General features: G+C 41.0%; 1 protein-coding gene across 10 annotated transcripts in view; it reads left to right on the forward strand.

Moving 5' to 3' along the window:
• Positions 1-658: 658 nt before the first annotated feature.
• Positions 659-25,013, forward strand: part of LOC104588575 (ubiquitin-like domain-containing protein CIP73) — a 48,950-nt gene continuing 24,595 nt past the window's right edge. For 2 of the 10 annotated variants that reach the window (XR_016082489.1, XM_088898054.1), the window contains exons 1-4: positions 659-801; positions 1,051-1,276; positions 2,465-2,617; positions 18,792-18,909. Coding sequence is in view for 4 of the 10 variants with exons in the window: in XM_088898054.1 (XP_088754180.1) it covers positions 2,489-2,617; positions 18,792-18,909 (247 nt within the window). In the remaining 6 variants the exon portion in view is untranslated. Of the gene's footprint in view, positions 802-1,050; positions 1,592-2,440; positions 2,618-18,791; positions 18,910-25,013 lie in introns of those variants that run through there. The other 8 variants (XR_733822.3, XM_088898053.1, XR_733823.3 and 5 more) reach the window with 5 other exon arrangements.

Consider the following 25,013-nt stretch of genomic DNA (forward strand, 5'->3'; position numbering starts at 1 on the left):
ATTCACTCTTTTATTAGTAGTATATATTATCTTATTTATAACATCATGAGTTGATTTCTTCATAGGCAAAAGCAATTACGTTTTATTGATATTTATTTAGAACATTGGAGTTGAGGCAACCCATGCCCAATATTAAGATTCAAACTTCAAGCACAGGCCTGGCCCAATCCAAGATCAAGTCCAAATTTATTAATATAGGCTCAATTGAGTTTAACCCAACACTAATTGGGTAAGTCTCAAGCTCGGGTTGGATTGGTCAGGTTAAAAATAATTTTTGATTGCATTTTTATATAAGCAATTTTTATTGGGCTTTGGAGCCCAATTATAATATTTACAAAAGTACACTATATAATTATGAATTTCACTACAATTCTATACAATTCAAAATGACAAATACCTCCACTCTAAAACACCTACCCCAACTGTACTGTGGGCTAAGGATTCTTAAGGTGTGCTAAACAGTCATTCTTCATAAAATTTATTAAAAAATGCATATTGAGATATGGATTGAATTGGGTTAGGCCGGGCTAAACCGAGCCCTTAACCCAAGTTTAGGTTAGGCCTGCACCTCCGTAATAGTATCCACAAAATTTGACTTTAAAAAGTAATTGCATCAAACGCGAGAAAATAAAAGTAACTAGAGATTGCTTGCGTCCGCACTGCACACCCTGAGAAAGAGAAGTAGAGAACAGAGCCAGAGCCAGAGATAAAAGGAGAATAAAGCACTTACAGACACTCTCCTCTCTCCCTCTCGAGGTTTCTTCCCTCGAAAAAAGCTCCCATTGAAACCGCCCGTCTCAGGTAATTTTAATGCTCCCCTCTTGTTCAATCAAATTGATCGATCGCCTTCTTATTTTATTTTACCTTTTTTTAATATCTTGTATGCGATTTTCTTCTAAAGATCTTTGCTTTAACGTATCCGATGATTTACCCAGAGTAGGATTTAGATGCAGGCCTTCGCCATGGTTGTTTCTGATTTTTTAAAACGTAAGCTTGTTAGTAAATTGTCGACCTAATCCGTTAAATGCGGAAAGATCTAATTTTAACCAGATTTGAGTACTGTTAGGGTTTAATTGGGTAGGATTTCAATGCGGAGGAAGAAAGTTGCAGATCGGGCTGTAACATATCGTGTGGACTTGAGTCGTTTGAGGACACCGGAGTTACTTGAAGTTCTGGTGCTTTGTCAAGTTCAATCGAGACTGGAAACTGAGCATCGATAGAGGGTTGCTGTGATAGGCTATGTTAAAAGTTCTTGAGCAGAAAAGAGTGCAAGCTGGTAAAGTTATGAATTATGGGATGAATTATTGCTATTTCGAGTACGCAGCAATGAACGATTGTAATGCAGTTCAATGTTACGTTAGTGTTGTGCACCACAATTTGGTTTCCATTGGAAATTATGAATTAATGAGATTGGTTAGGTAGTGTTTGCATCGTGAACTTCCAAGAGTAGCCCGTTCTAATCCGATATGGTAGGGTGATGGCCATCAAATTTAGTTTAAGGCAGATGAATGTGTAACATGTGTGCTGGATGCCTGGATTGTTTTGCCTCCTTATAGGAGAAGCCCAACAACATTCAAAAAATATGAACAAGGTGAAATGCTTTACATGATTAATTTACTCAGATTTGTGGACGTGTGCATCCTAGCTTACTGGTGTTAGACTTGATATGCAGCTGATACAACACTAATTGCTGCCTGGATGCTTTTATAGTATTACTGTATTAGTATTTTTAAAATGTATAAAATGGTATGATTTAGCAAATGATACCTTAAAATTTCTGTACATTTTAGAAGTTTAACTAAATTTTGCTTTGGCAAGATATAAATATTGAGCAATAATCCATTGTTTTAAAAAATAAACACAGAGGCCAGAAAATGCAAGCATATTAAATGGGTATTGTACTCTGTCATTGTCCAGAATCTTAGGAAATGGAGACTCATATCCCTTTTTGTATCTGTATTTATGTTGATATCTTATCTGGACATCACAAATTAAACGACAAAACAAGAATCCAGTGGTGGAAACATATAACAGCGGTTTTCAGGCTGAAATTTGCCCCACCAATAGAGGATGATGTGCAGATAAATTTGGAGTATGTCTGTGCACCAAAATGCCCTGTGGAAAATTCCTTTGTCGTTTGTGTCTGTTCTCCAAACGTGTCAATGACCAAATCTGTATCATGTGGAAGATTCTCCATCTGCCTTATTTGGGATGATGGCTCTAGAGTTTGAAAAAGCAGCATTACCAAGAATAGTTAAATTGTAGTTTTCTCAATTATCACCTATCTTTTCAAGGTTGTTTTTGAAACTCTCTCTATATATTATTGATGAAAGTACCCACCAGATAGTCTTTTGGACTAGTGGTAGCAGTGCTTGAGAATTATGCCTCTAATTCCTCTAGAAGTGTTTATTCTGATGCATTGTTTCTTATTTTGACACAGTTTTTCCTTGTTGGTTTCTGTCAGGTGCTAATTGGCATTCCTGGAAGGATGGGAAGTAATGATGCCAACGAGTTAATGATTTCTGGGAGTGATGAGGCTGAATGTTCTGAGGCCACTGTGGAGATAAAGATAAAAACATTGGATTCTCAAACATATACTTTGAGAGTGAATAAATGTGTAAATACCATTTTTTTCATTGTTAATTCTAGTAATCATTTTTCTTGTTGTCTTCAGTAGTCCAATTTTTTAATCACTTCTTTTCTAAGGGTACAAAACTCTGATTATTATTTTTTTTGTACCATGCAATTTACTATCAGGTAGTTGCATTTTATTTCTCTATTTGTGCATTAATGTTAAGTTAAACATTTTGCTGCATTTATTTTTTATGAAGTATTTTAATCCACTAATATTTATATATCCATAAATGTGCAACTGTAGAATTGCGTATTTCTCATCTCAAATGCCACTCTTTTTATTTGTTTATTTATTCTTTGCTTGGGAGAAAAATTGTCTAGAATGCAATTATATTTCTGTATGCATGTGGTCATTATCTGTATGCGTGTGGATGGATTCTTTGTCACGGTATCTTCCATCTTCCAATGATGAAATGTTCTTGGTCATTCTTACACCGTCAAAGTTTTATCTCTCTAAAGCGGCATTGAGCTGTTAAATTTAGCATTTTGTTGTTGTTTTTTTCTTTTTTTTTTGATAATTGGTAATTATATTCAAACAAGGAGAGATTCCCTCCAAACTCTACAAAGGCTTTGCAAAAATGCTATGATGTTAGTATGTTACTATCCAAAAAAGCAGATATAAGGATCAAGGATTCAAGCCAAAAACAATCCTCCACTGATTCCTGAAATTCTTAAAGGAAAACCCTGAAAAGCTGAAAGGCATAAAAATTCAAATTCACCAGAACACTTTCAGCTTTTGACTGTTTTCTCCTTGCCCGGGACTGCATTTCTGTTCAGAGTTTCTACGATTTCACTTCCACCAAACACTCCAAGTCTCCAACAGATGGAGAAAGGAGTCAGGTTCCATATGATCCTTCCTCTTTTGCTGACAACCAAGGATGGCCAAGCTGCAACCAGATCTGTCAGCTGAAAGTGGCATCACCCAAGGGCGGTTAAGGAGCTACAAGACACATGACCAGATGCCATACCTGAGGGGACAATATATCAGGATGTGATTGGCTGATTCCAGGGCAGCATTAGTGCATTACACTCAACCTGTCAATTGTTAGGATTTCCTCCAAAATGGCAGTCCATAGAAAAAAGGTTACCTTGGAAGGAATATGAGCTTTCCTAATCCATTTCCATTGGAGAGACTCACCCCTACAATCCTGCTGAACCTCATAGTGTGAGCTAATGGAAATCCTCTTTAGCTGCAGACCATGCTTTGTGGTCTTGGGAACCTGTCTGAATTTGCATTTGCATGAGACTGATCTGCTCTAACAAGGCCATCAACCTGTCTGCTTCTCAATTGAATATACTACACATAAAAACAGGTCACCACTACTTGGCCACCTATAATTTCATAGTAATTCATCAATGCTGCCTCTTTATCCCTTGCTAATCTGAATAAGGATGGATATGATTCAGACAATGGGCTATCCCCACGTAAATGGATTTCCAAGAAGAAATTCAATCCCCCTCACCAGGAGCAAATCTGATAAATTGGGAAAACTATTGCTACCCTTCATGATCCCCTTCCATAAACTGAAGCCATAAGATGCAATGACAAGTGCTGACTCCTACCCAAAAGGAAGACTACCATATTTTTGATGAATGGTCTGTCTCCATAAACCCTCAGCTTCTTCACCAAAATGCCTAAGCCATTTTCTCAGTGGCTTCATTCATATGGGACAGATATCGAATTCATAGGCTCCCTAATTTATAAAGCACGCATACCTTGGGACCAGGCATCCAGGTGGAACTTTTTTCTCATCATTGAGACTCTCCCATAGAAAACCTCTTCTCAGTTGCTTCATTTGAGTTAAAACAGAGGGTGGAGCTTTGAACAATGATATGTAGTATATTGGAAAATTTGATTAGGCACTTTGAATGAGTGTTACTTTATCCCCTTTCGACAAATAGCCCTTCTTCCAGCTGGACAGCTTCCTCATCCTCTCCAAGACAGGATCTCACGATTCTTTTGATCTACAATTCACACCTAGTGCAGGCCCACAAATTTATAGGGTAGTGATCCACTCCTACAGTCCAAAGTTGCTACTTACTCCCCAATGTTTGGCACATTCCCGAATCCCGACAAGGTTTACTTCACTCTTTAAATTAATTTTCAACCCTGAGACTTCCTCAAAGAATATAAATAAGCATCCTAAGAAGATCATATCCTATTTCTCTGCCCTTGAAAACAGGATGGAGTAATCCACAGGTTGAACAAGGGCAGTGGGCTGACTACTTTCCCTGACACTAAAGCCTTCTAATAACCACCCTCCATGGCTCTATTTACCGTTTTTGAAAGGGATTCAGCCACTACAATGAAAAGAAATGGGGAGAGAGGATCATCTTGTCTTAATCTTCTTTTCCTTGCTAATTATGCTTTTGGGCTGCCATTTACAAGGATTGTGAGCATTGCTGAAGATAGACAAGCTTCTATCTATCCCTCAAATGCGCCCCAAAATCCATTTTCTGCAATAATTAGTCCATAAAATTCCAGTGGACATGGTCATAAGTCTTTTGCATGTCCACTTTGCAAATAAAACCTGTCACTCCTTGTCTCTTAGAATCGATGCATTCATTGGCTATTAGAGACATGCCCAAAATCTGCCTGCTATCTACAAAATCTCCTTGGGATGGAGATACAGTGGAGTTCAATACTTTTCTGTCTCTGTTTGCCAGCACTTTGGACAACACCTTGCAGATGCTCCCACTTAGGCTAATGGGACAATGGTCTTGGATATCTGATGCCCCTGCAGTTTAGGAATCAAAGATATAAAGGTCATATTGGCTGCCTCCTATATGTTTGAATTTGCAAGAAAATCCTGCAACCAGTACATGTAATCTTGGTTCCTTCCGGGGTGGACGAGAGAGTGTGGATCCCAATTGCAAATTGCATTTTTACCTGTGCTTCCTTCTTTAATTGCCTAATTCATGCAGATGATAATCCAATCTTTCCATCTAACGAGTTGTGGTCAAGCTTGATTCCCCCTAAAGTGGAAGATTTTCTGTTGGGAGGCAGCCAAGCAAATCATACACACTTGTGAGAGACTCCAAAGAAAGTGGAGAAACTGGTCAATTTCCCCTCATGCGTGTGTTCTTTGCCTAAAGAATGGTGAAAATACTAATCACCTTTTACTATGCTGTTCCTATGCTTCTTGGGTTTAGCAGTATTTCTTTTCACTGGTTGGAAGAGAATGAGTAACACCTCTTGAAGTGGTTGATTTGTTCAAAACAGGGATGATGAATGGTGCCACGCAAAGGCAGGCAAAGAGTTCTGTGGGATTGTGTAGAGCTGTCTTGTGGGGGTTGTGGTGCAAAAGGAATGCGAAAATCTTTGAAGAGAAACACAAGCAGGTTGAGGAGCTAATTGAACTAATAACCTTAAGAGCTGCGCACTGAGCCATCAAATGTAAAGAATTTTCTGTTGCATCTCTTAATGATTTATTGAGAGGTTGGAATATTGTATAGCTGGTTTCTCCACAAGTAACCCCCAAAGTCTTTGGTGTGGACTCCATTGGCAGTACAGAGGTATAATTTTTATTTCAATGGGTGCTGTTTGGGCAATCCGGGAATGTCTGGAGTGGGAGGAGTGGTGAGGGACAGTCAAGGCATCATCATCCTTAGTTATTTGGGTCCAACTGGGGAAGGAAATTCTCAATGAGGAGAGTTATTGGCTCTAATTCAAGGACTAAAGCTTATAATGATGCAAGGGTGGAGGAATGTGAAGGTGGGAGGTGATTGTCAAACATTGGTACTCAGACTCAATCTCCTTGGCAGTTCATACCGTTCGTGAGACTGGCCTGCTCTCTAGGTTAGGACCGTTGGTGAGACTGGGCTGCTCTCTAGGTTCCAATTTGAACCCCTCATTCAACTGGGTTCCTAGGAGTGCTAATACAGCAGCAGATTCCTTGGCAAGAGCTGGGGTGGGGAGTTATGCTTTGGTTTGGGGTTGCCCTGGACCAGGATGTATCCTGTAATATTTTCTCTTGTTTCTGAGTGGTTTTGGTTTTGCTTTTGAGCTTGTATTGTTCTTTGGTCAGCTGCATTGCTCTGGTGTGGCTGGCCCATGTCCCTATTTAATGAAATGACTTCAGTTATTTATAAAAAAATCTTCCCTCATGAAGTTTCCAGCATCTTTTGAAGAATGCAATTGGAAATTCCTCAGGAAACATGTCCAAAGTTTTTTTTATTTTTTTATTTTTTTTGATCACTAACAGTTTGTTTTTCTTAATTTTCTGCAGATTTTTTCCCACTTTTTTGTAGCACCAAAACAAAAATAATCATTATTGGGTTTGGGGGAGTAATAAGAGATGAGAATGGTGTTTTACTTGCAATTTACTCCGGCCCAATAGGGGAAATGGGTTCCATTAGGGCGGAACTCAAGCCAGCAGTGGTTGGGGTGCAAAAGGCAAAGGATATGGGGGTTGATAAACTGGTTATTGAAGGAGATTCCAAAGTGATTGTAAGCTGGTTATCAAAATGAGTTGCAGCAAACTGGAACTACAGAAATGAAATAAGATGTTTTGACTGGTTTTCTAGAGATTTGCAACTGGTAACTCAATGGGTACAAAGATCAGCCAACAATTATTTTGGGCTCAGTTGTAGTAAAGTATGACTTGGATTTGGTATGAGATAGCAAGGGCTATGTTCATGGCTTTTATTTTACTTGTAAACCAACAACTTCTTGTTGTGCTTGGTTGTTCTTAATTAATAAATTTTGACATATTTTGTTAATAAAAAAATAAATAAATAAACAAAAGATAGTAAAAGTCTTCTATCAGTAGGTACGACTACCTGCCATTCTGGTTTGCAATCCAATGTTCCCGCCATAGAAGAAAATCAAGAGATTAGAGTTATCCCAATCCCGTAGACTCCTTTTCCTTCTTGTCCCTTTTATTGACAAGGTGTAAAGTGTATTAACATCAATGAAAAGGGCTAAAACTCTTGCATGACATTCAATTACTAACCATAACACTGATCTGTGTGCGGATCAATGTTTTCAGATGCATAAGAGGTTGTATCCTTCAAAGTGTAACTCAAGACAAGATGTCCTCAAAATGTGACAAGGTATACTGATACTCAAGACTTTTGAAGTTTATAGTTTGTGTGGCTCGAAGTGCAGATGAACCATGCATAAAAGATGCACTCCAACCCTGAAGCATAGTCGCATATACAGTGGGGCTGTAGGGGACAAGACAAAACAAAAAATTGTGAAAATAAAACCTATTTTGGGAAGAAGAATGGGGTGGGGGGGGGTGGGACCCAGCACATATACCTCTGGTGGTGGTAGTGGGTGGATCTACTCTTGCTGCCTCCTGATAATCTGTCAATGAAGAGACTGGATTTTAGTATGGGCATTCCTATATGGAATTAGATGGCATTCTTCCCTTTTATGAATTATTGAACCAAGGTAATGGAAATGGTCACATTGAGTTGTCTCTTAGTCTCCAATCTTAAGTGTACCTTGATTTTTTTTTGATAAATGAGAGTAATTTTATTGAAATAAATATTAGAAATAGAAGCAGCCTAGGAAGAGGCACGAGATGTTACCTCCCCCAAGGACTGAATCATAAACACTAAACATGCCCAAACCTTAGATACAAATTACGAAGTAGCCCAAAACAGATCACCCCTTGACACCCCTTGCTTGGCCAGAGAATCGACCATTACATTTGCTGATCTACTAACCCACTGGAACCTAACGGTCATATTTCTTGTTATCCATTTAACTTTCTTTAACTGTAGCCCCAACAAACTGTGTCTGGGCTATTCAGCCAGCCCACTACTACCTTGGAATCTCCTTCTACTAACAAATTGTTCACTCCTAATTGACTAGCCATTTGTATACCTTGTATTGCTGCTAGTAGCTCTGCCCTTACAGAATCACCTTCATCCACTGGTCCTGAGAAAAGAGACAACATATTGCTGTCTTTATCTCTCAGAATCCCTCCAATTCCGGATGGCCCTGGGTTACCTTGGCAGCTGCCATCAAAGTTCAATTTTACCACTCCATCCGGTGGGGGTTTCCATTCAACTTGTAATTTGTTCCTAGTGGAGACTGTAGAAGCCATTGTTTCCCAATTTCTCCTTAAGTCATCAAAGGAGAAATCTGCCAACAATTGTGAAGATTGCAGCCATGAAATTGTCTTTGCCAATATACATTCCTTGACTCCAGCAAGACTCCTTTCCTTTTCTTGAAATATTCTAGCATTTCTCTCCTCCCATAAAATCTACAAGCTGGTGGCTTTGATACATTTCCACATTATCTTCCCCCTTTTTGTCAATCTCCCAAGAGCATCTGGAGTGAACAACAACTTTACTTAAGAGGGCAAGTTCCACCTGCACCCAAATAAAGAAACAACCCAGTTCCAAATATTGGCAGCAAAGGAGCACGATATCAGCAAATGGTTACAGTCCTCACCCTTCACTTTACACATAAAGCACCAATTTGGGGACAAACATAAAAAAGGTTTCTTCTTTTGCAAGTTTTCCACAGTATTGATCTTACCATAATAGGCTTCCCAACAGAACACTGCTACTTTGGGGGGTATTGGCCTTGACCAAACCTCTTTAACAGGTAAGATCTGAGAGAAAGGGTTAGAGCAAAGGGCTTTAAAGAAAGACACGCAAGTGAAAGACCCAACCAGGTTTAGAGCCCAGACTCTTTTGTCTGGGTTAGTGGGGTCCAGACACACCGAATCTAGAAGCAACAACTCTGAGACACAATGAAATTCTTCATCCCTTAACCCTCTCTGAAACCCAAAATCCCAATTTAAAGCCAAAGGGCAAATCGGGGCGGGGGGGAAGGAACCAAGAAATGGGCTTCTTTTTAAAGAGGGAGATGGAATAGAGAGAAGGGAAACGGTCTTTTAGGGGTTAAGTGCTCACCCAAGTATCCTCCCAAAAAAGAATAGAGTTCCAGAACAAGCATCGTACGTTACAAATCTGAGGAATTTAGGGAGAATGCCAGAGATAGCCTTCCAAGGTGTTGTGAGCAAAGCCCTTCGGGATACCCCCGCATCCCAACTTGATTCAGAACAACCATGGATACTTTTCACTACTTCATGCCACAACCTCTCCCTCTCCAGGGGCCACCTCCGAAGCCATTTACCTAAAAGAGCCTCATTCTTACTCACCACATTCCCTAAGTCTAGTCCTTTTTTGCTCTGACTCACCACCTCCCACCTAATCAAGTGATCTTTTTTCTCTTCACCAAGTTCCCATAGGAAGTCCCTCATCAGTTTTTCCAACCTCTTTGCCTCCTTTTTAGGAATTCTAAAGACTGACAGGAAGTATAAAGGCAAGTTGGCTAAAGTTGCTTTAATCAAAGTAACTCTACCACCCACGGAGATGTAGTTCCTCTTTCAAGCTGCCAATCTTTTTTCAAAATTTTCAACCACCGGAGTCCAGAACCTACTTTCTTTTGGATTTGCACCTAGAGGAAGTCCTAGATAGGATAGAATCCATTGAGAGCAAGTGCATTCTAACAAGGCTGCTATAGACTCCACCTCCTCTCTGTTCAAATGAACCCACACAACACAACTCTTCTCAAAATTTACCTTCAAATTTGAGGCCTTCTCAAAGTGAATTATTATTATTTTTTTGATCAATAACAACTCAAAGTGAATTATTAAATCCTTCAGATTCCTATTGATAAAAAAAAAATCCTTAAGATTCCTTACCTCTGTCAGATCACAACCTTCGCAAAAGATTATTATATCTGCAAATTGGAGATGGGTTACTGACACTCTGTCTCTACCTATTCTCCACCCTCTTAGGGATCCAACTCTATCTGCTTTTGAGAGGAGTCTACTAAAAGCATCAATGACTAAAGTGAAAAGGAAAGGCGACATGGGATCACCTTGTCTCAAACCCCTGCTAGCTGGGAAAAAATCAGTAACTACCCTGTTGACTAGGATGGAATAATGGCAACTTCCTCATTCTGCATCTTTCCCATAATTGATTCACCCTTTGCATTTTTCCTACTTTGATCCCCTGTTTTTGCTGAACCTTCTTGAACCTCACCCTTCCCTCCCTCTTCCTCTTTTCTCTTATACTCCTCCAAAAACATACAGATCTTATCCCAGATCATCTCTAACTCCTTTTTCTGTGATTCTCTTCCCCTTACCACTTCCTCTTGTTCTTTGCCCCCCTTGTCCCTTCCAATCATGGCTGCTGCATCAAGTTGAGCTGCAGGAGTACCTGTTTCAGGCAGAAAACCCACATCAGTACCATAAAACGAATTGACACTATTACTTGAATGGTTGTGGGAAGATGTCAAAAACTCTTGAGGGGAAACACATAGGGGCAAGGTCGCGGTTAATCCTTCCAAAGAAGATGACTGTGGGTTCCCATTGTGTTCAACCAATGTTGTTTTAATCCTTGCATCAGAATTTTCCTTTGTAAGTTGTCCCCTTGATAACTCTGTGATTGGTGACCAAGGTAATTCCTGTTCCTTTATTCCTCTATCAGTGCTGTGTTGCTCTAGTGAACTGGAGCTAATTTAAGAACCGGTGTCCCCTGCCTCTCCTCTGTAAAATCTGTGGTAAACCCCAAATCCGTAGGTGATAAGAGACATTGAGAGTGCATCTTCTGGGCTGAAACTGAAAATCCAAGTCGTCGTTTTCCAAAAAAAGCAGCTTGGTGTGAATGCTCTCATCACAGAGGGTTTTGGCTTTTTTCAGATCCACACTTCCAATACTTGAGGAGTCTTCAGACTCTGAATCTGAGCTACCTTCTTCCTCCATCGCATAGATCTTAACTATGTCCGTAAAGACCTGATTTACTGTCTCTGGAAAGAGGGAACTCCTTAACTCCGTTGTCAACGAGTGCTTCTTGAACCTCGGATTGTGCCGTTCCGAGGAGAAAACTTTTGTCTTCTTGCTTGGAACCCATACCCAGTTCGAACTTGCTGCTCCGCTGCTGCTAGCTTTCTCCCCTGTGAGCGGTAGAAGAGAAATTCTCATGGGAGACGATGATAGACCATTTTTTTGGTCCATCGTCCTCTCCAAACCTTTGGTCACGTGCCTACTTAAACTGGAGCATGGCACTTTAGAAATTGGGTCGACTCTTTTTAATCCGGCTGGCCCATTCGTAGGAAAAGGGCCCCTTAATTTTTGATCGGCCTGGGCCCAGCCCCCCGACCAGAAAGGACCGGTTCACAAGACTGGCTTAACCCCTGAACCTTTGCCTGCCTTAGTTCAGTTTCTTTTGAAATTTGAACTCCTGGCACAAGTTTACCTCCAATTAAGCCTCCTGTCACCGATTGAACATAGGACTTGCCATCCCTCAGCCCACCCTGCCAACTTTCCCCAAATAGTTAAATTTTTTTCTTTTCTCTCCTTTTTCCTAGTTGCCTCAGAAGACTTAGCCTTTTTGTAGTGTCTACTTTGCCTTGCATACCAAGCAACCAGGCTTGTTCTGCCCCTTCATCTTCCTCCCTTCTTCCCTCCTTCCAAAGATGGGCTTCAATGGAGGTAGCAAGCCAAATGGGGTATATTAAACCCTTTGAAACAACCTCTATCTTCCATGGGATGTCATTGAGTTTAACACCACCTAAACTCACTGCAACTGAATAGAGATCACAATCAAAAACACCTTATAATTTTGCATCACAGATTAAAGCTATTGACTGTAAAACTTCCTCCTTCCAAAGATTGAAAGGTAACCCAAGCACTTTGACTATTACATTGTCTTCAATCTCAAAGCATTTGGTGTTAGATAGAGGACACCAACCCGAGACTGTAGCAGCACCAGCCTCAGAAAGAAAGTTTAAAGATGAAATCTTTTAGGACCAGCCCAGATGCAGGCCCGGTTATGGAGAGCCAGGCCTAGGCCCAGGACACTTCGGACCCAAGTCAGCACACCCCACGACTCAGGCGAGCAGCGCCTCCTCTGAGATTTGTTTACATGCGCCGTCCATGTCCAGAGATCTGAGCAGAGTTTGTTGGGTTGTTACAAGCCACTATCGGCAGTTATAAATATTTGTAGCAATCAATTGAGTGGCATGAATGAAATAGTTCAGAGTTTCTCTTGTCTCTCCTCTTCTCTTTTCTTTCTCTCTCTCTCTCTCTCTCGTTCATTTCAGGAGGGTGAGCTCCCTCGAACCAGCTCTTCTTCTGTAACATGACTAGCAACCCTATCAGTTGGTATCAGAGTCTAGCTTCCATGCCGACGACCAGAACGACGGTGGCTGAGGAGAGGATTGACCGAATCGATGGGGAAGTGCGACAGACCACCAATGAGTTGAGAGACATCAAGGAAACACTCTCAGCATTGGTTGGTTAGTTCGAACGGCTGTTAGTGGCACCCAGAGCTTCAGAGGTCGAGGGATCCAGTAGTAGCAGTGGAAGCCGGTGAGGTGGAGTCTTCCTTGTCAAGGCTGCCAAGATCGACATCCCATTGTATTCAGGTGATGACCCCGTTCCCTGGATATACCGGGTTGAGAGGTATTTTGAATTTCATGAGACCCCTATTGAGCAAAGAGTTCCCATTGCTGCCATTCACATGGATGGCGAAGCAATTATGTGGTACCAGTGGTACCGGAAGACCCATCCCCAAACCACCTGGTTGGATCTCACTAAGGCTCTACGAGTGAGGTTCGGACCCTCTAGCTATGAGAACTTCAATGAGTCCCTCTCTAGAGTAAGGCAAACGGGAATGGTAAATGACACCAAAACGAGTTTGATGGGGGATTGAGGGATGATATCAGAATTGAAGTAAATACCATGTAACCAGCTGCGTTGGTTGCGACTGTTGGTTTAGTCAAATTACAAGAAGAAAGGCTGGATCGGCTCAAGAAACTGGGAAGGTTTACAGGACCTCAAGCGGGCCCATTACAAAGGAACCCCTACCTGAAAATTGAGCGCAATCCGGGCCCCTTACTTCCAGTAGAAAGCCTTATGTGCCGATTCAGCCAAGCTTCTTGTGAAAGGAAGAGGAGAAAGTTGGGGGTTTCAGCAATAGACGGAGGAAAGGGAAGAAAAGGAGAAGGTCGACTAGGATAGTCAGTCATAACCCTAGCCGCCAGCCCCTCATTCTATTTATAATTAACTTAAATATGCGATATTACAAAGATGCCTCTAGTGGGGCGGCAACTCAAACTAAGTACTTACAATTCTTTTAAAAATAAAAAACTAATGGGCCCAAGGCCCAACAACTTCTTAATTTAAAAGAAAACAATCTAAACATAAATCGGCCCACTCAACACTCCCCCTCAAGTTGGGAATAGATGTCATACATTCCCCACTTGCGTAGATCATGTTCCAGCTTATTCTTTGCAACACCTTTTGTGAGAACATCAGCAAGCTGTAGATCAGAAGAAATGTATGGAAGACAAACTTCTCCAGAAGTTACCCTTCTAAGTGCTCCTTCAGGCAGACCCAGATTAACTATTTAGGGCACATCATCTCCGACGGCCAGGTGCATATAGACCCAGAGAAGATTGCTTGCATGGTCGCATCGGCTAGGCCCAACTCCCACGGGCCCTCAGGGGGTTCCTTGGGCTTACTGGGTACTATCGTTGCTTCATTAAAGATTATGGAGTCCTGGCGGCACCACTTATCAGCCTACTGAAGAAGCATGCATTTGAGTGGAATCAGAAAGCTGATGAAGCCTTCCAGTTACTTAAGAAGGTTGTGACCACACCTCCAACGTTGGCTCTTCCCGATTTCACATTAGAATTTGTGGTTGAAGCGGATGCCTTAGGCAAAGGGGTAGGCACAATCTTAATGCAGCAGGGCCAACCATTGGCCTTCTACAGCAAGGCCCACTCTCCCCAGGCCCAAGCCAAGTCCACATACGAGAAAGAACTCATGGCAATCGCGCTGTTAGTGCAGAAGTGGAGGGCATACCTCCTGGGCCGAAGATTCATTGTGCGCACAGACCACCGCGGCATCAAGCATTTGCTGGAGCAAAGAATTCTGGGCCCTGACCAGCAAAGGTGGGCCTACAAGTTACTGGGCTACGACTTTATCATTGAATACAAGCCGGGACCTTCTAATGCTGTCGCCGACGCACTCTCACAGGTGGAAGACCTTCACATCACTGTGGTGTCACGACCAACTTATACCTTGATGGACCAGTTAAGGCAGGAAGCCCACAATGACACTCACCTAGCCTAGATTCGGGCCCAAGTTCTTAAGGAACCAGCTCTCACCGATAGGTACACTGTGAAGGGTGATGTTCTCCTTTACAGAGGGAGAATGGTGATTTCTGTCAGATCCAACCATCACCAGGAGTTGCTACGACTCTTTCATGACTCAGCACAAGGACATTCAGGGGCTCTTCGTACCTATAAACGTTTGGCCTCGCACTATTATTGGAAAGGCATGAAGCGCGTGGTGAAGGAGTATGTAGCGAGATGTGCTACTTGCCAACAGAAAGAGTTTGGGAAGAAGTCACTATGGACTTCATAACCGGGCTCCCCACCTCTCAAGGGAAGTCGGTAGTGCTGGTGGTTGTGGACAGGCTGAGTAAGTACGCACACTTCATTGCCCTCTCCAGACCTTATTCAACGTCCACTGTGGCTCAAGCTTACATTTGGGAGGTGGCCAGACTCCACGAAACTCCCCTCTCCATCTTGACAGACCGGGATCCCATCTTTATGAGTTCTTTTTGGCAAGCTTACTTCTCCGCTCAAGGGGTGCACCTACTTCACTTGACCAATTATCATCCACAGACAGACGGGCAGTCGGAGGTAGTCAACCGATGTTTGGAGACCTATTTGCATTGTTTTGTGGGAGATAAGCCCAAACAATGGGCTCAATGGTTACCGTGGGCCGAGTTCTGGTATAACACTACATTCTAGGTATCAGCAGGAACCACCCCTTTCAAAGTGCTCTATGGGTGTGGCCCTCCATCTATCATACCGTATGAAAAGGGAACAACATCTGTTGCTGAAGTTGAAAGCCAGCTTTCAGCAAGGGACCAGATACTTAAGACCCTCAAGTTCCATCTTCAGCAGGCCCAACAACGTATGAAGATAGCTTATGATAGGAAGCACCGAGAATTGGAGTTTTCAATTAGGGATTGTGTATACTTGAAACTCCAACCATACAGGCAGGCGTCCCTAGCGAGAAGGTCGACCCAGAAATTATCTCCCCGGTACTTTGGGCCATTTCAGGTGGTTGAACGCATTGGGGCTGTTGCCTATCGACTGAACCTCCCTGCAGAGTGCCAGTTGCATCCCATATTCCATGTTAGCCTCTTGAAGCCTTGCCTATCTTCCTCCGATGTTACCAGTCCCACACTTCTGCCGTTCACGGAGGCCGGTGGAATAGTGTTTGAACCACAACATGTTAAGGACATCCGTTGGGTGAAGAAGGGCAGCAAGGTTCACAAACAAATCCTGGTCGTTTGGAAGGGGCTGCCACAGGAGGGTTCTAATTGGGAAGATTTTGACTAGTTACAGAAGCAGTTCCCTACCACCAACCTTGAGGACAAGGTCATTCTTGATGGGGAAGGGGATGTTAGGACCGACCCAGTTATGGAGAGCCAGGCCCAGGCCCAGGACACTTCGGACCCAGGTCAGCACACCCCACGACTCAGGCGAGCAACACTTCCTCTGAGATTTGTTTACACGCGCCGTCCACGTCCAGAGATATGAGCAGAGTTTGTTGGGTTGTTATAGGTCACGATTGGGTTGTTACAAGCCACTATCGGCAGTTATAAATATCTATAGCAATCAATTGAGTGGCATGAATGAAAGAGTTCTGAGTTTCTCTCGTCCTCTTCTCTTCTCTTCCTCTCTCTTTCTCGTCCATCTCAGGAGGGTGAGCACCCTCGAACCAGCTCTTCTTCTGTAACACGACCAACAACCCAATCAAAATCTCTACTTTATCTTCACTTAGATCTATCAAAGCTTTACAAGTTTCATAAGGAGTAATCACCATCGGCTTCTGCAGGTTTAATTCTTTGAGTATCGCCTGAGCAATACCTCTCCAAACCCGTGGTGGACTTGAAGTTTCAACCACAAATTTCTTCCCCCAATCCTCTTTTTCTGCTGTTGCTACCAGTTTACAAAATCTTTTTCCTTTTTCTGCAATCATCCATTTCCTGTAAGTGGGTTCTTCCTTTCTCTTGTGATTACCCCCTTTCTTTTCCTTTACTGCAGCCTCTACTTGTTTTGTTTTCAGCTGCTGAGTAAAGTCACTCAGTACCTCTGCGACTACCTTCCATCCAACACCCTGTTTACCTTGTGGGAAACAAGCCAACTGCTTCTTTCTTCCTCCAAAGAATTCCTGCAGTGTTATGTAGCATTCTTTTGTATTCTTTTTGCATTCCAACTCATAGCTCTTTCTTCCATCAAGGTTGAACTTTGTAAAGTTCAGTTGTTTACCTTTGGAGCTTGCTTCTGAAACAAAACTCTGCAACCATTCAATCACTTCAAGACCTTCCAACAATATTGTTGCTCTCTTTGCCTCCCTAATCTTCAAGCTCTGCTGGCCCCTGATCCTTATCTCTTCAAATAAGAAATCTTTTGCTTCAATCTTCATCACTCTCCTCCATCTAGCAGCTTCTACAAACCTATTCTCCATCTTCTTCTACAGATCCTCAATGTTTATAATCTTGAAAGCCAAAAAATTAAGCGTACCTTGATTTACACTCCTATAATTACTAAATTTACATGTCATATACTTTGTCTTAGTCCTACATATTTTAAAACCTTTGTTTCTAAGGCATTTGTCCATAAGCTTAATTTTTCCTTTAATGCTTCATTAGTTTCATCAATTAAAACAATGTCTTTGCAAACAATGTGCACCATGCAACTTCCTCTTGAATATGTTTAGTCAATTCATCTATGTATGCAAATAGATAAGGGGTAAGTGCTGAACCTTGGTCAAGATCCATAGTAATTGTAAACTTTGAACTCTCTCTAACTGGTGTTCTGACATTGGTTGTTGCCCCCTCTAGGAACTCTATCATATGCCTTTTCTAGACTAAAGAACACCATATGAAGATCTTTCTTCTTCTCTTTGAACTTTTCTATGAATTGTATTAAAAGAAATATAGTTTCCATGGTTGATCTTCCTGGCATTAAGGCAAATTGGTTCTCTGATACACCTGTTTCAAGTTGTAATCTTTGTTCAATTATTCTCTCCCGAAGTTTCACAGTGTGGTTCATACGTTTAATCCCTTGATAGTTATTACAACTTTGTATATCACCTTTGCTCTTAAATATAGGCACCATACCATTGTTTCTCCATTCATCATGCATCTTCTTTTCTTATACTATCTTATTAAATAGCTTGGTTAGCCATAACAAACCTACCTCCCCCATATCTTTCCATACTTCTATTGGAATCCCATCTGGTTCTAACGTCTTTCCCTTCTTAATCTTATTTAGTGCCTCCTTTATTTCACTAGGTCTAACTCTACAAAGGTACACATTATTTTTAACACTACTAATATTGCTAGATTCTCCTCCATTATCATCCTCTCCCTGCTAAATCTCTACCTTTCCTTTTTTCACCTTTGCTAGTTTATTATAAATTCTTTTTTCTCCCTCTTTAGTATCTAATTTATGGTAAATTATCAGCCTTACATTTAACTTTATTCACATTCTTTTTAACTTTCTTATGGTTTTATATTTTTCCTAGTTTTCCACATTTTAGCCTTTTGCCATACTTTGTAGCATGCTTGTTTTAATCTAATTATATTTTGAACGTTTTCATTCCACCAAGTTTCTTTAGTACCTTGCTACTTCCCTTTATATTCTCCTAGGACATCCTTTGTTACTTTCTTTATATTGTTTGCCATTCCAATATCTTGTTTGGGTGGATCATAAGGTCTACCAAATCATCTGTTGACAGCCTTCATTGGAAGGTGTTGTGAGAATAACTTTTGTATTAGGGAGCTGATTTCTAGGATAGAAGTTTCTTATTCTTTTGTTCTCACATTTATGGATGGCTTCAACCCCTCTAGGATTGTTTTTTTTCTTCGTATATGTTAGAAGTAGCTATTCCCATTTGATCTTAAATGAAAAGTTTGTAATTGATAAATATTTTGTGAGCAATAAAAATTAGAAAAATATTTTTTTTACCTCTGATTTCTGGAACCTGAGAACACTTTTCTTCCTTATTTGGTGCCTGATGGTAAGTTATTAGAGATTTGTCAAGCATTATCCATCTTTATTAGCTTAGGCATTGAATAAACTTTTGTGTTCTCAGGTACCCGTGCCTGCATTGAAGGAACAGATTGCAACTATTACTGGTGTGCTGTCAGAACAGCAACGCTTAATATGTCGTGGAAAAGTTTTGAAGGATGATCAACTCCTTTCAGCTTACCGTATCCTTTTTCTTTAGTTGATTTTTTTTTAGTAGTTTTGCGTTTCTTTTATTTTTCTGGTTGTTTATAGTTAAGGTCTGAGATGCTTTAACTTGTTACTGGAAAATAAGGAAAAATAAAAGAAAATAGGAAAAAAGGGCTTTGTTTAATTGAGCTGAGTTGAAGATAGGAAAAAGATTGAAATTCTTAACTAGTTATTTTTTTCTTCATTCTGAAATACCTTGCACCAATATGCATATGTAGCGTATTCACAATTTTTTTTTCAAGTATTTAAGGTATTCTGTTTGATGCTATTATTTCTTAGATGTAATATGTGAATATTATATTAGCATTGGACATGTCTGCAATTAGTTGATTGAATCATTGAAGTTACCTCTACGAATCTGCCTTCCATTTTGTTGATAATAAAGGCTTATTTCTATCCTTATTGGATGCATTTGATTGTATCCATGGAAACCTCTAATACATTCAGGATATTACACTGATTAAATTCCTAGTAGTGCTGCTACTCTTTGGGTTTTCCTAGCTTTTAATCATGTCAATCATTGCCAATAGTGGTAGATTTATTTTACACATTAAATTAGTTTAATACAGGCTGTTGCTTCAACTGCCCCCAAGTGTTGAGAGAGACAGGGGTCAAAGATATTGCATTGTCATCTCATTAAATGCTACAGTGGTACAAGGTTCAAAATTTTGTTACGTATCGGCCCGTATTGGTCGATACGTATCGTATCGATGGGTCACCAATATGCGAAATATAAGGAGTTTCGGGGTATGACCTGTTTCAGGGGGTAACCAGGCTTTTAACTGACCCCCTGAACATATTTTGAAAAAAAATGAAAAAAATATAAAAGTGTCAATACAAAGTCCGATACACCCAATTTGGTGTATTGGACTGTATCGAAACTTTGAACCTTGCAGTGGTATATGTTAATAAGTAGATGGCATTAACCAGAAGGTGAAATGCAAATTGAGTTTGGTTATTTAAGATCTCCAACTGCCAGACCAGCAAAGCAGAATAACCTATTCAATCATCATGATTGTTGTGTCACAAATTACATTCAGCTTGGTGCATACAGTGCTTTTAATCTAAGAATTTTAAATTTCAATGTAAAGGACTATGGTGTCTTTATTTCTAACCACTTCTGGCATAAAAACAAATAATTAATAAGCTAGCACTCAAAAGCAGGCTATGACTCAAACTCTGTATATAGACCAATTAATCTTCATCTATAAAGGTGATGATGGCCTATGCTGTAGGACTGAATTGATGGCTCTTTCTATGTCCACTCTCCAAGCACACCGTTTTTGTCATGATGTCATTATCCTTGTACTTTCTCTTGCATAACTGTTCATTTATCTTGTTAAATGAGATTTTTTTTGGAAAAAGGTAACGTAATATTTATTGAAACAAAAGCTACACAAACAAGCTGAGATCAGTCCCAGAAAGGCCGACTGAACAATTCAGCAATTACATATTCCACCAAGAACTGGAATGACAAACAACAGACAAATTACAATTTCTGAACTCCTCAGAGACTGACACCCAAGAGATTAATTTGCCCACAGCTTTCTGGATTAACTCTTCAATACTTCAAGCCTTATTACAGAAAAGCCTACTATTCCTCTCAGACCAGATGGACCATAAGACAGCACTAGGAATAGTCTTCCACACTATCTTCCTTTTTCTTGTTAAGCCCATTAATATTCCAGCAACACAAAAGCTCCTTTATCGAACTTGGCATAACCCATCTTAAGTTCATAGAGCTGAAGAAGTGATTCCACAGCTAAGAAGAAAACGGGCAGTGAATGCACAAATGATCAGTAGTTTCAGAATTGTTCCCACACCGATTGCACGAAAGGTCCAAAAGCTGAATGCCCCTTCTCACAAGATTAGCTCTAGACAAACATTTATTCAGAACCATAGTCCATACTAGAAACTTGGATTTAGATGGGCTAATGGGATTCCACACCTGATGACAAGGGAAATTAATGGCACCCATTCTACAAAGTTTGGAAGCCAAAGACTCGACAGAGAAAACACCATCTGGATTCCACTTCCAATACTACTTATTTTCTGAGCATAAATCAACCTCTTGAGTCTGAAAAATAGTCAACATGTTCATTATCTCTTCCAGCTCCCAGTCGAAAAGATTCCTTCTAAAGATAGGGGACAAAAAAACTGAATCTCCAGATAAGCTGCAACACTCAACAACAGAAGCCTCTTGGTTAGATGCACACTGAAAGAGGAGAGGAAAAGATTCAACAAGAGGGCCATCCAGGCACCAAGAATCCTTCCAAAACTTGGTTCTACTATCATTGCCGACCTTAATTGAGATCCCATCAGCAAGAACAGAGAAGTTCTTCAATACCCCTTTCCACAGAGAGTTTCCCCAACTGGGAGGAGGGCCCCTAGTTCTCCAATTGCCCCACTCCACTCCATACTTACCAACAATGGGAGGTCTCCACTAGGCATCATTTTCAGCCGCAAATATCCAAATCCACTTATAGAGAAGGATAGAATTAAAAGTTTTCAACTTCCTTATGCCTAAACCACCTTCATCCTTGGGGAGGCAGACTTGATCCCAACTAACAAGATGAGTTTTTTTCTCCTCTTCCCAACCCCTCCAAAGAAAATTTCTTTGAAGTTCTTTACGCTTTCTTGCAACTTTGTTAGGAATAGGGAAAAGGGAGAGGAAATAGGTAGGTAAATTGGATAGTGTGCTCTTAATCAAAGTCACCCTACCCCCAAAAGAAAGATATTTTGCCTTCTAAGATGCCAATTTTCTCTCCATTCTTTCAATAACCGGGTCCCAGATTGAAGAAAGCCCACAACTCGCCCCCAGAGGAAGACCCGAATATTTAACTGAAAGGGACGCAATTTGACATGCCAAAATCTCCGCACAATCAACTAAGTTGGATACCTGACCCATTGGAATAATTTGACTTTTGTTCCAATTGACTTTAAGGCTAGAGACCACCTCAAACCAAGATAAGATCCCAAGAATTAAGTCCACCTGGGAGGGAGAAGCATCCACAAAACATAGAGTATCATCTACAATTTGGAGAATGTTAACTTTCTCCCCCTCTGGAGTAATTGCAAAACCTTCTCACTCACCGGATTCGGCAGCCTTTTTACAAAACAAAGTGAGGATCTCCATTACACATATAAATAGTAAGGGAGACAGGGGATCACCCTGCCTAAGACCCCTGGAACTATCAAAGAAGCTTGTAGATTGTCCATTAATCAAGACTGAAAATTTTGGAGAGGTGATACATACTTTTATCTAATTCCTCCAATTTTGCCCAAAATTCATCTACTGCAACACAAGATCGACACACCTTCAGTTGACATGATTATAAGCCTTTTATAGAAGCTATGCAGAAGACTAATCAGCCTGGAATTTTTTATGTTCACTGCACCTTAAATCTTCGGAATAAGGGTAATAAAGGTAGTATTTAAACTCCTCTACAATGAACCTCTCTCATAAAAGCCATGAAAGACATTCAGAATATCCTGTTTCACAAAGTCCCAACATTTAAAGTAGAAAAGATTTGTAAGTCCATCTGGCCCTGGGGATTTTTCATCTGCCAACATCTTAATTGCTGCTTTTATTTCCTCCTCCGTGAAAGGTCTTTCAATGAAGGTGGACTGCACATCACTCAACTATTTAAAGGGAAGGGGCCTAGGAAATGGTCTGAAGAACCAAGATTCTTTATAAAGTTTTTTATAAAAGTTGGTTGCCACTGTCTTCATGTCTGCCTCAGATTCCCCCACCCTCCCCTCCCCTTCCAACCTAGTAATTACAGAAGCTCTGGCTCTTGCATTTGCCATTTTATGGAAGAAGTGTGTGTTTCTGTCCCCCTCTTTTAGCCAAACCACTTTAGCTCTTTGTCTCCATTTGATTTCATCCGTCACGACCAATTTATCATACTTCAACTTCGCTTGAGATCTTTTCAATCTACACTCTTCTGATAAAGGACCCAACTCTTCTGCTGAATCAATTTCCTTTATGGTACTCAGCAGAGCTTTCTTTTTCATTTCTAAATTCTTGCTTTTCTCCAATTTCCAGATCTTTAATCTCACTTTAATGGCACCCAATTTTTTTGCCAGAATGAAAGAGCTGGTTCCCATTACCTGTAAATCTTCCCAAACTGTCTTCAACAAAGGAATAAGATTAGCATCTTCAAACCAAGCATTCTCCATTTTGAAAGGGGCTTTTACTCTATTTTTAGCACAACAAACTAGCTGAATTGGAATGTGATATGAAACTGGCCTAGGAAGGACAATTTGCTTGAAGTCAGGAAATAACTCATCCCAATTAGAAGTAACCAAAAACCTATCCAGTCTCACAAGAGTGGGGATATGTTGATTATTGGTCCAAGTAAACCGACTACCATGAAGAGGTAAATCAATCAATTCAAATATGTTGATGAAGTCAGCAAACTGAGCCATATCCCTGAATCTTCTTCCTCTGGAATTTTTCTCTTCAGCAGACAAAGTGACATTAAAATCACCACCAATAACCCATGGATAATACATATTTCCCCTCACCACAACCATTTCCTCCCAGAACTCCTCCCGCAGATTTCGATTAGTAGGACCATAAACATTTCTGACTTGACAAGTATTCCCATTTGCAAATTTTAGAACTAGGGAAACCAAAAAGTTTCCAATGTGAGAGGAGATCAAGCTACAAACCGACGGATCCCACATGCTCAACAGCCCCCCTGCACTCCCAACTGTCAGTTTAGCTTTCCATCTAACTTCACCCTCCCCCTTGATGCTTCTAACTACTGCAGCTTCTACACTGTCCAGCTTGATTTCTTACAACAAAATGATCTTCGACCTCAACTTCTTTAGGGACTCACACTACAAGTCTTCTTCTACTCAACCCCAAACCCCTTACATTCTAAGATAACAATTTTACCTCCATTACAAATCACAAACACAAAAAACAAACTTATTTCTCAAACTTTTCTCCCCCCTCAAACTCCCCTCACTGCTGCTAGCCTTGTCATTTAAACCCCACGTTAGCCGCATCATTTCTCTGCTTCTTTTGGAATTATTTCCCTTCTTCTTTGCTGCTACATTCCCTATTTCCATGAGAATTCTTTGTTCAACTCCCTCCAAATATTTGATTGTCTCCTCCTCCATCCCCTCTAATTAAATCCTCAGATATTCACCCAAAACCAATAGTTTTGACGAAACCCAGGAGGAAGCACTAGAGGTCACTGGTTGCTTACCTCTCTAAATCGGCCGGTTCATCACCGTTCCACTGTTCACATGCGGCTGCTCTGCTATTCCAGCACCCTCAGTGCTAGCAATTACCTCTTCTTGCTTCCACCTAAGCTCTAAGATGGTCTTGATCCTCTCCCCTGCCTTCGGATTGTAAACCTGAAACCAACATCGCTATCGGAGCCACCTCAATCAGGGAATCTTCCACTCTTGACAAGGCTAAGTGAAGAGCTTCCAAATGAGTCTCTACCCCAAGAGAAGCAGCCGGTGGAGACAGAGGATTCGAAGGAAAAGATTGAGAAGCCAAAACTCCCTCGCCGTCCTTCGATTCCACCCACAGAGGAAACGACTGTGGGTTTTGAGAACCCCGGTTGACCCCTAAACTTTTTGGTGGTTGGCTGGACCACCCAGGGTCCCTATAACTCAGGTTGCTGGGCATCCTTCGACTAAGAGGATGCCTAGGCTCACTGATTGCTTTGGGCCCAGGCCCAACACCTGAAGTAGGGGGGGCTTGACTGGGTTGGAAGTGGCGAAACAAGCTCATTTCCTTCTACTAAATTTTCTTGGGCCAAGCAATTCTCGAAAATAGGCGTCTGGCAGTCTATCCCTTGATTTTTTGGCAACGAACCCTCCCTAGGTGCCACATGCATCTCAACAAGACATTGCTTAATCAGATTTTTATTGTCCTCAACTCCCAAAATTTGCTCGCTAGCCCCAAATTTTGAATTTTGAATCCCACCCCCTCCAAACTCCTCAGTTGCCTCATCTGGGCCCACTGTGCCCTTTGAGATCGAACGACTTAGGTTAGAATTGAGCTTGTCGCCATCTTCTCTACCAACGACCGCTTGGGAACTCGACCGAGCAT

Source organism: Nelumbo nucifera, chromosome 2 (genome assembly GCF_055504915.1).
Source record: "Nelumbo nucifera cultivar China Antique chromosome 2, China Antique-T2T, whole genome shotgun sequence".
NCBI lineage: Eukaryota > Viridiplantae > Streptophyta > Magnoliopsida > Proteales > Nelumbonaceae > Nelumbo > Nelumbo nucifera.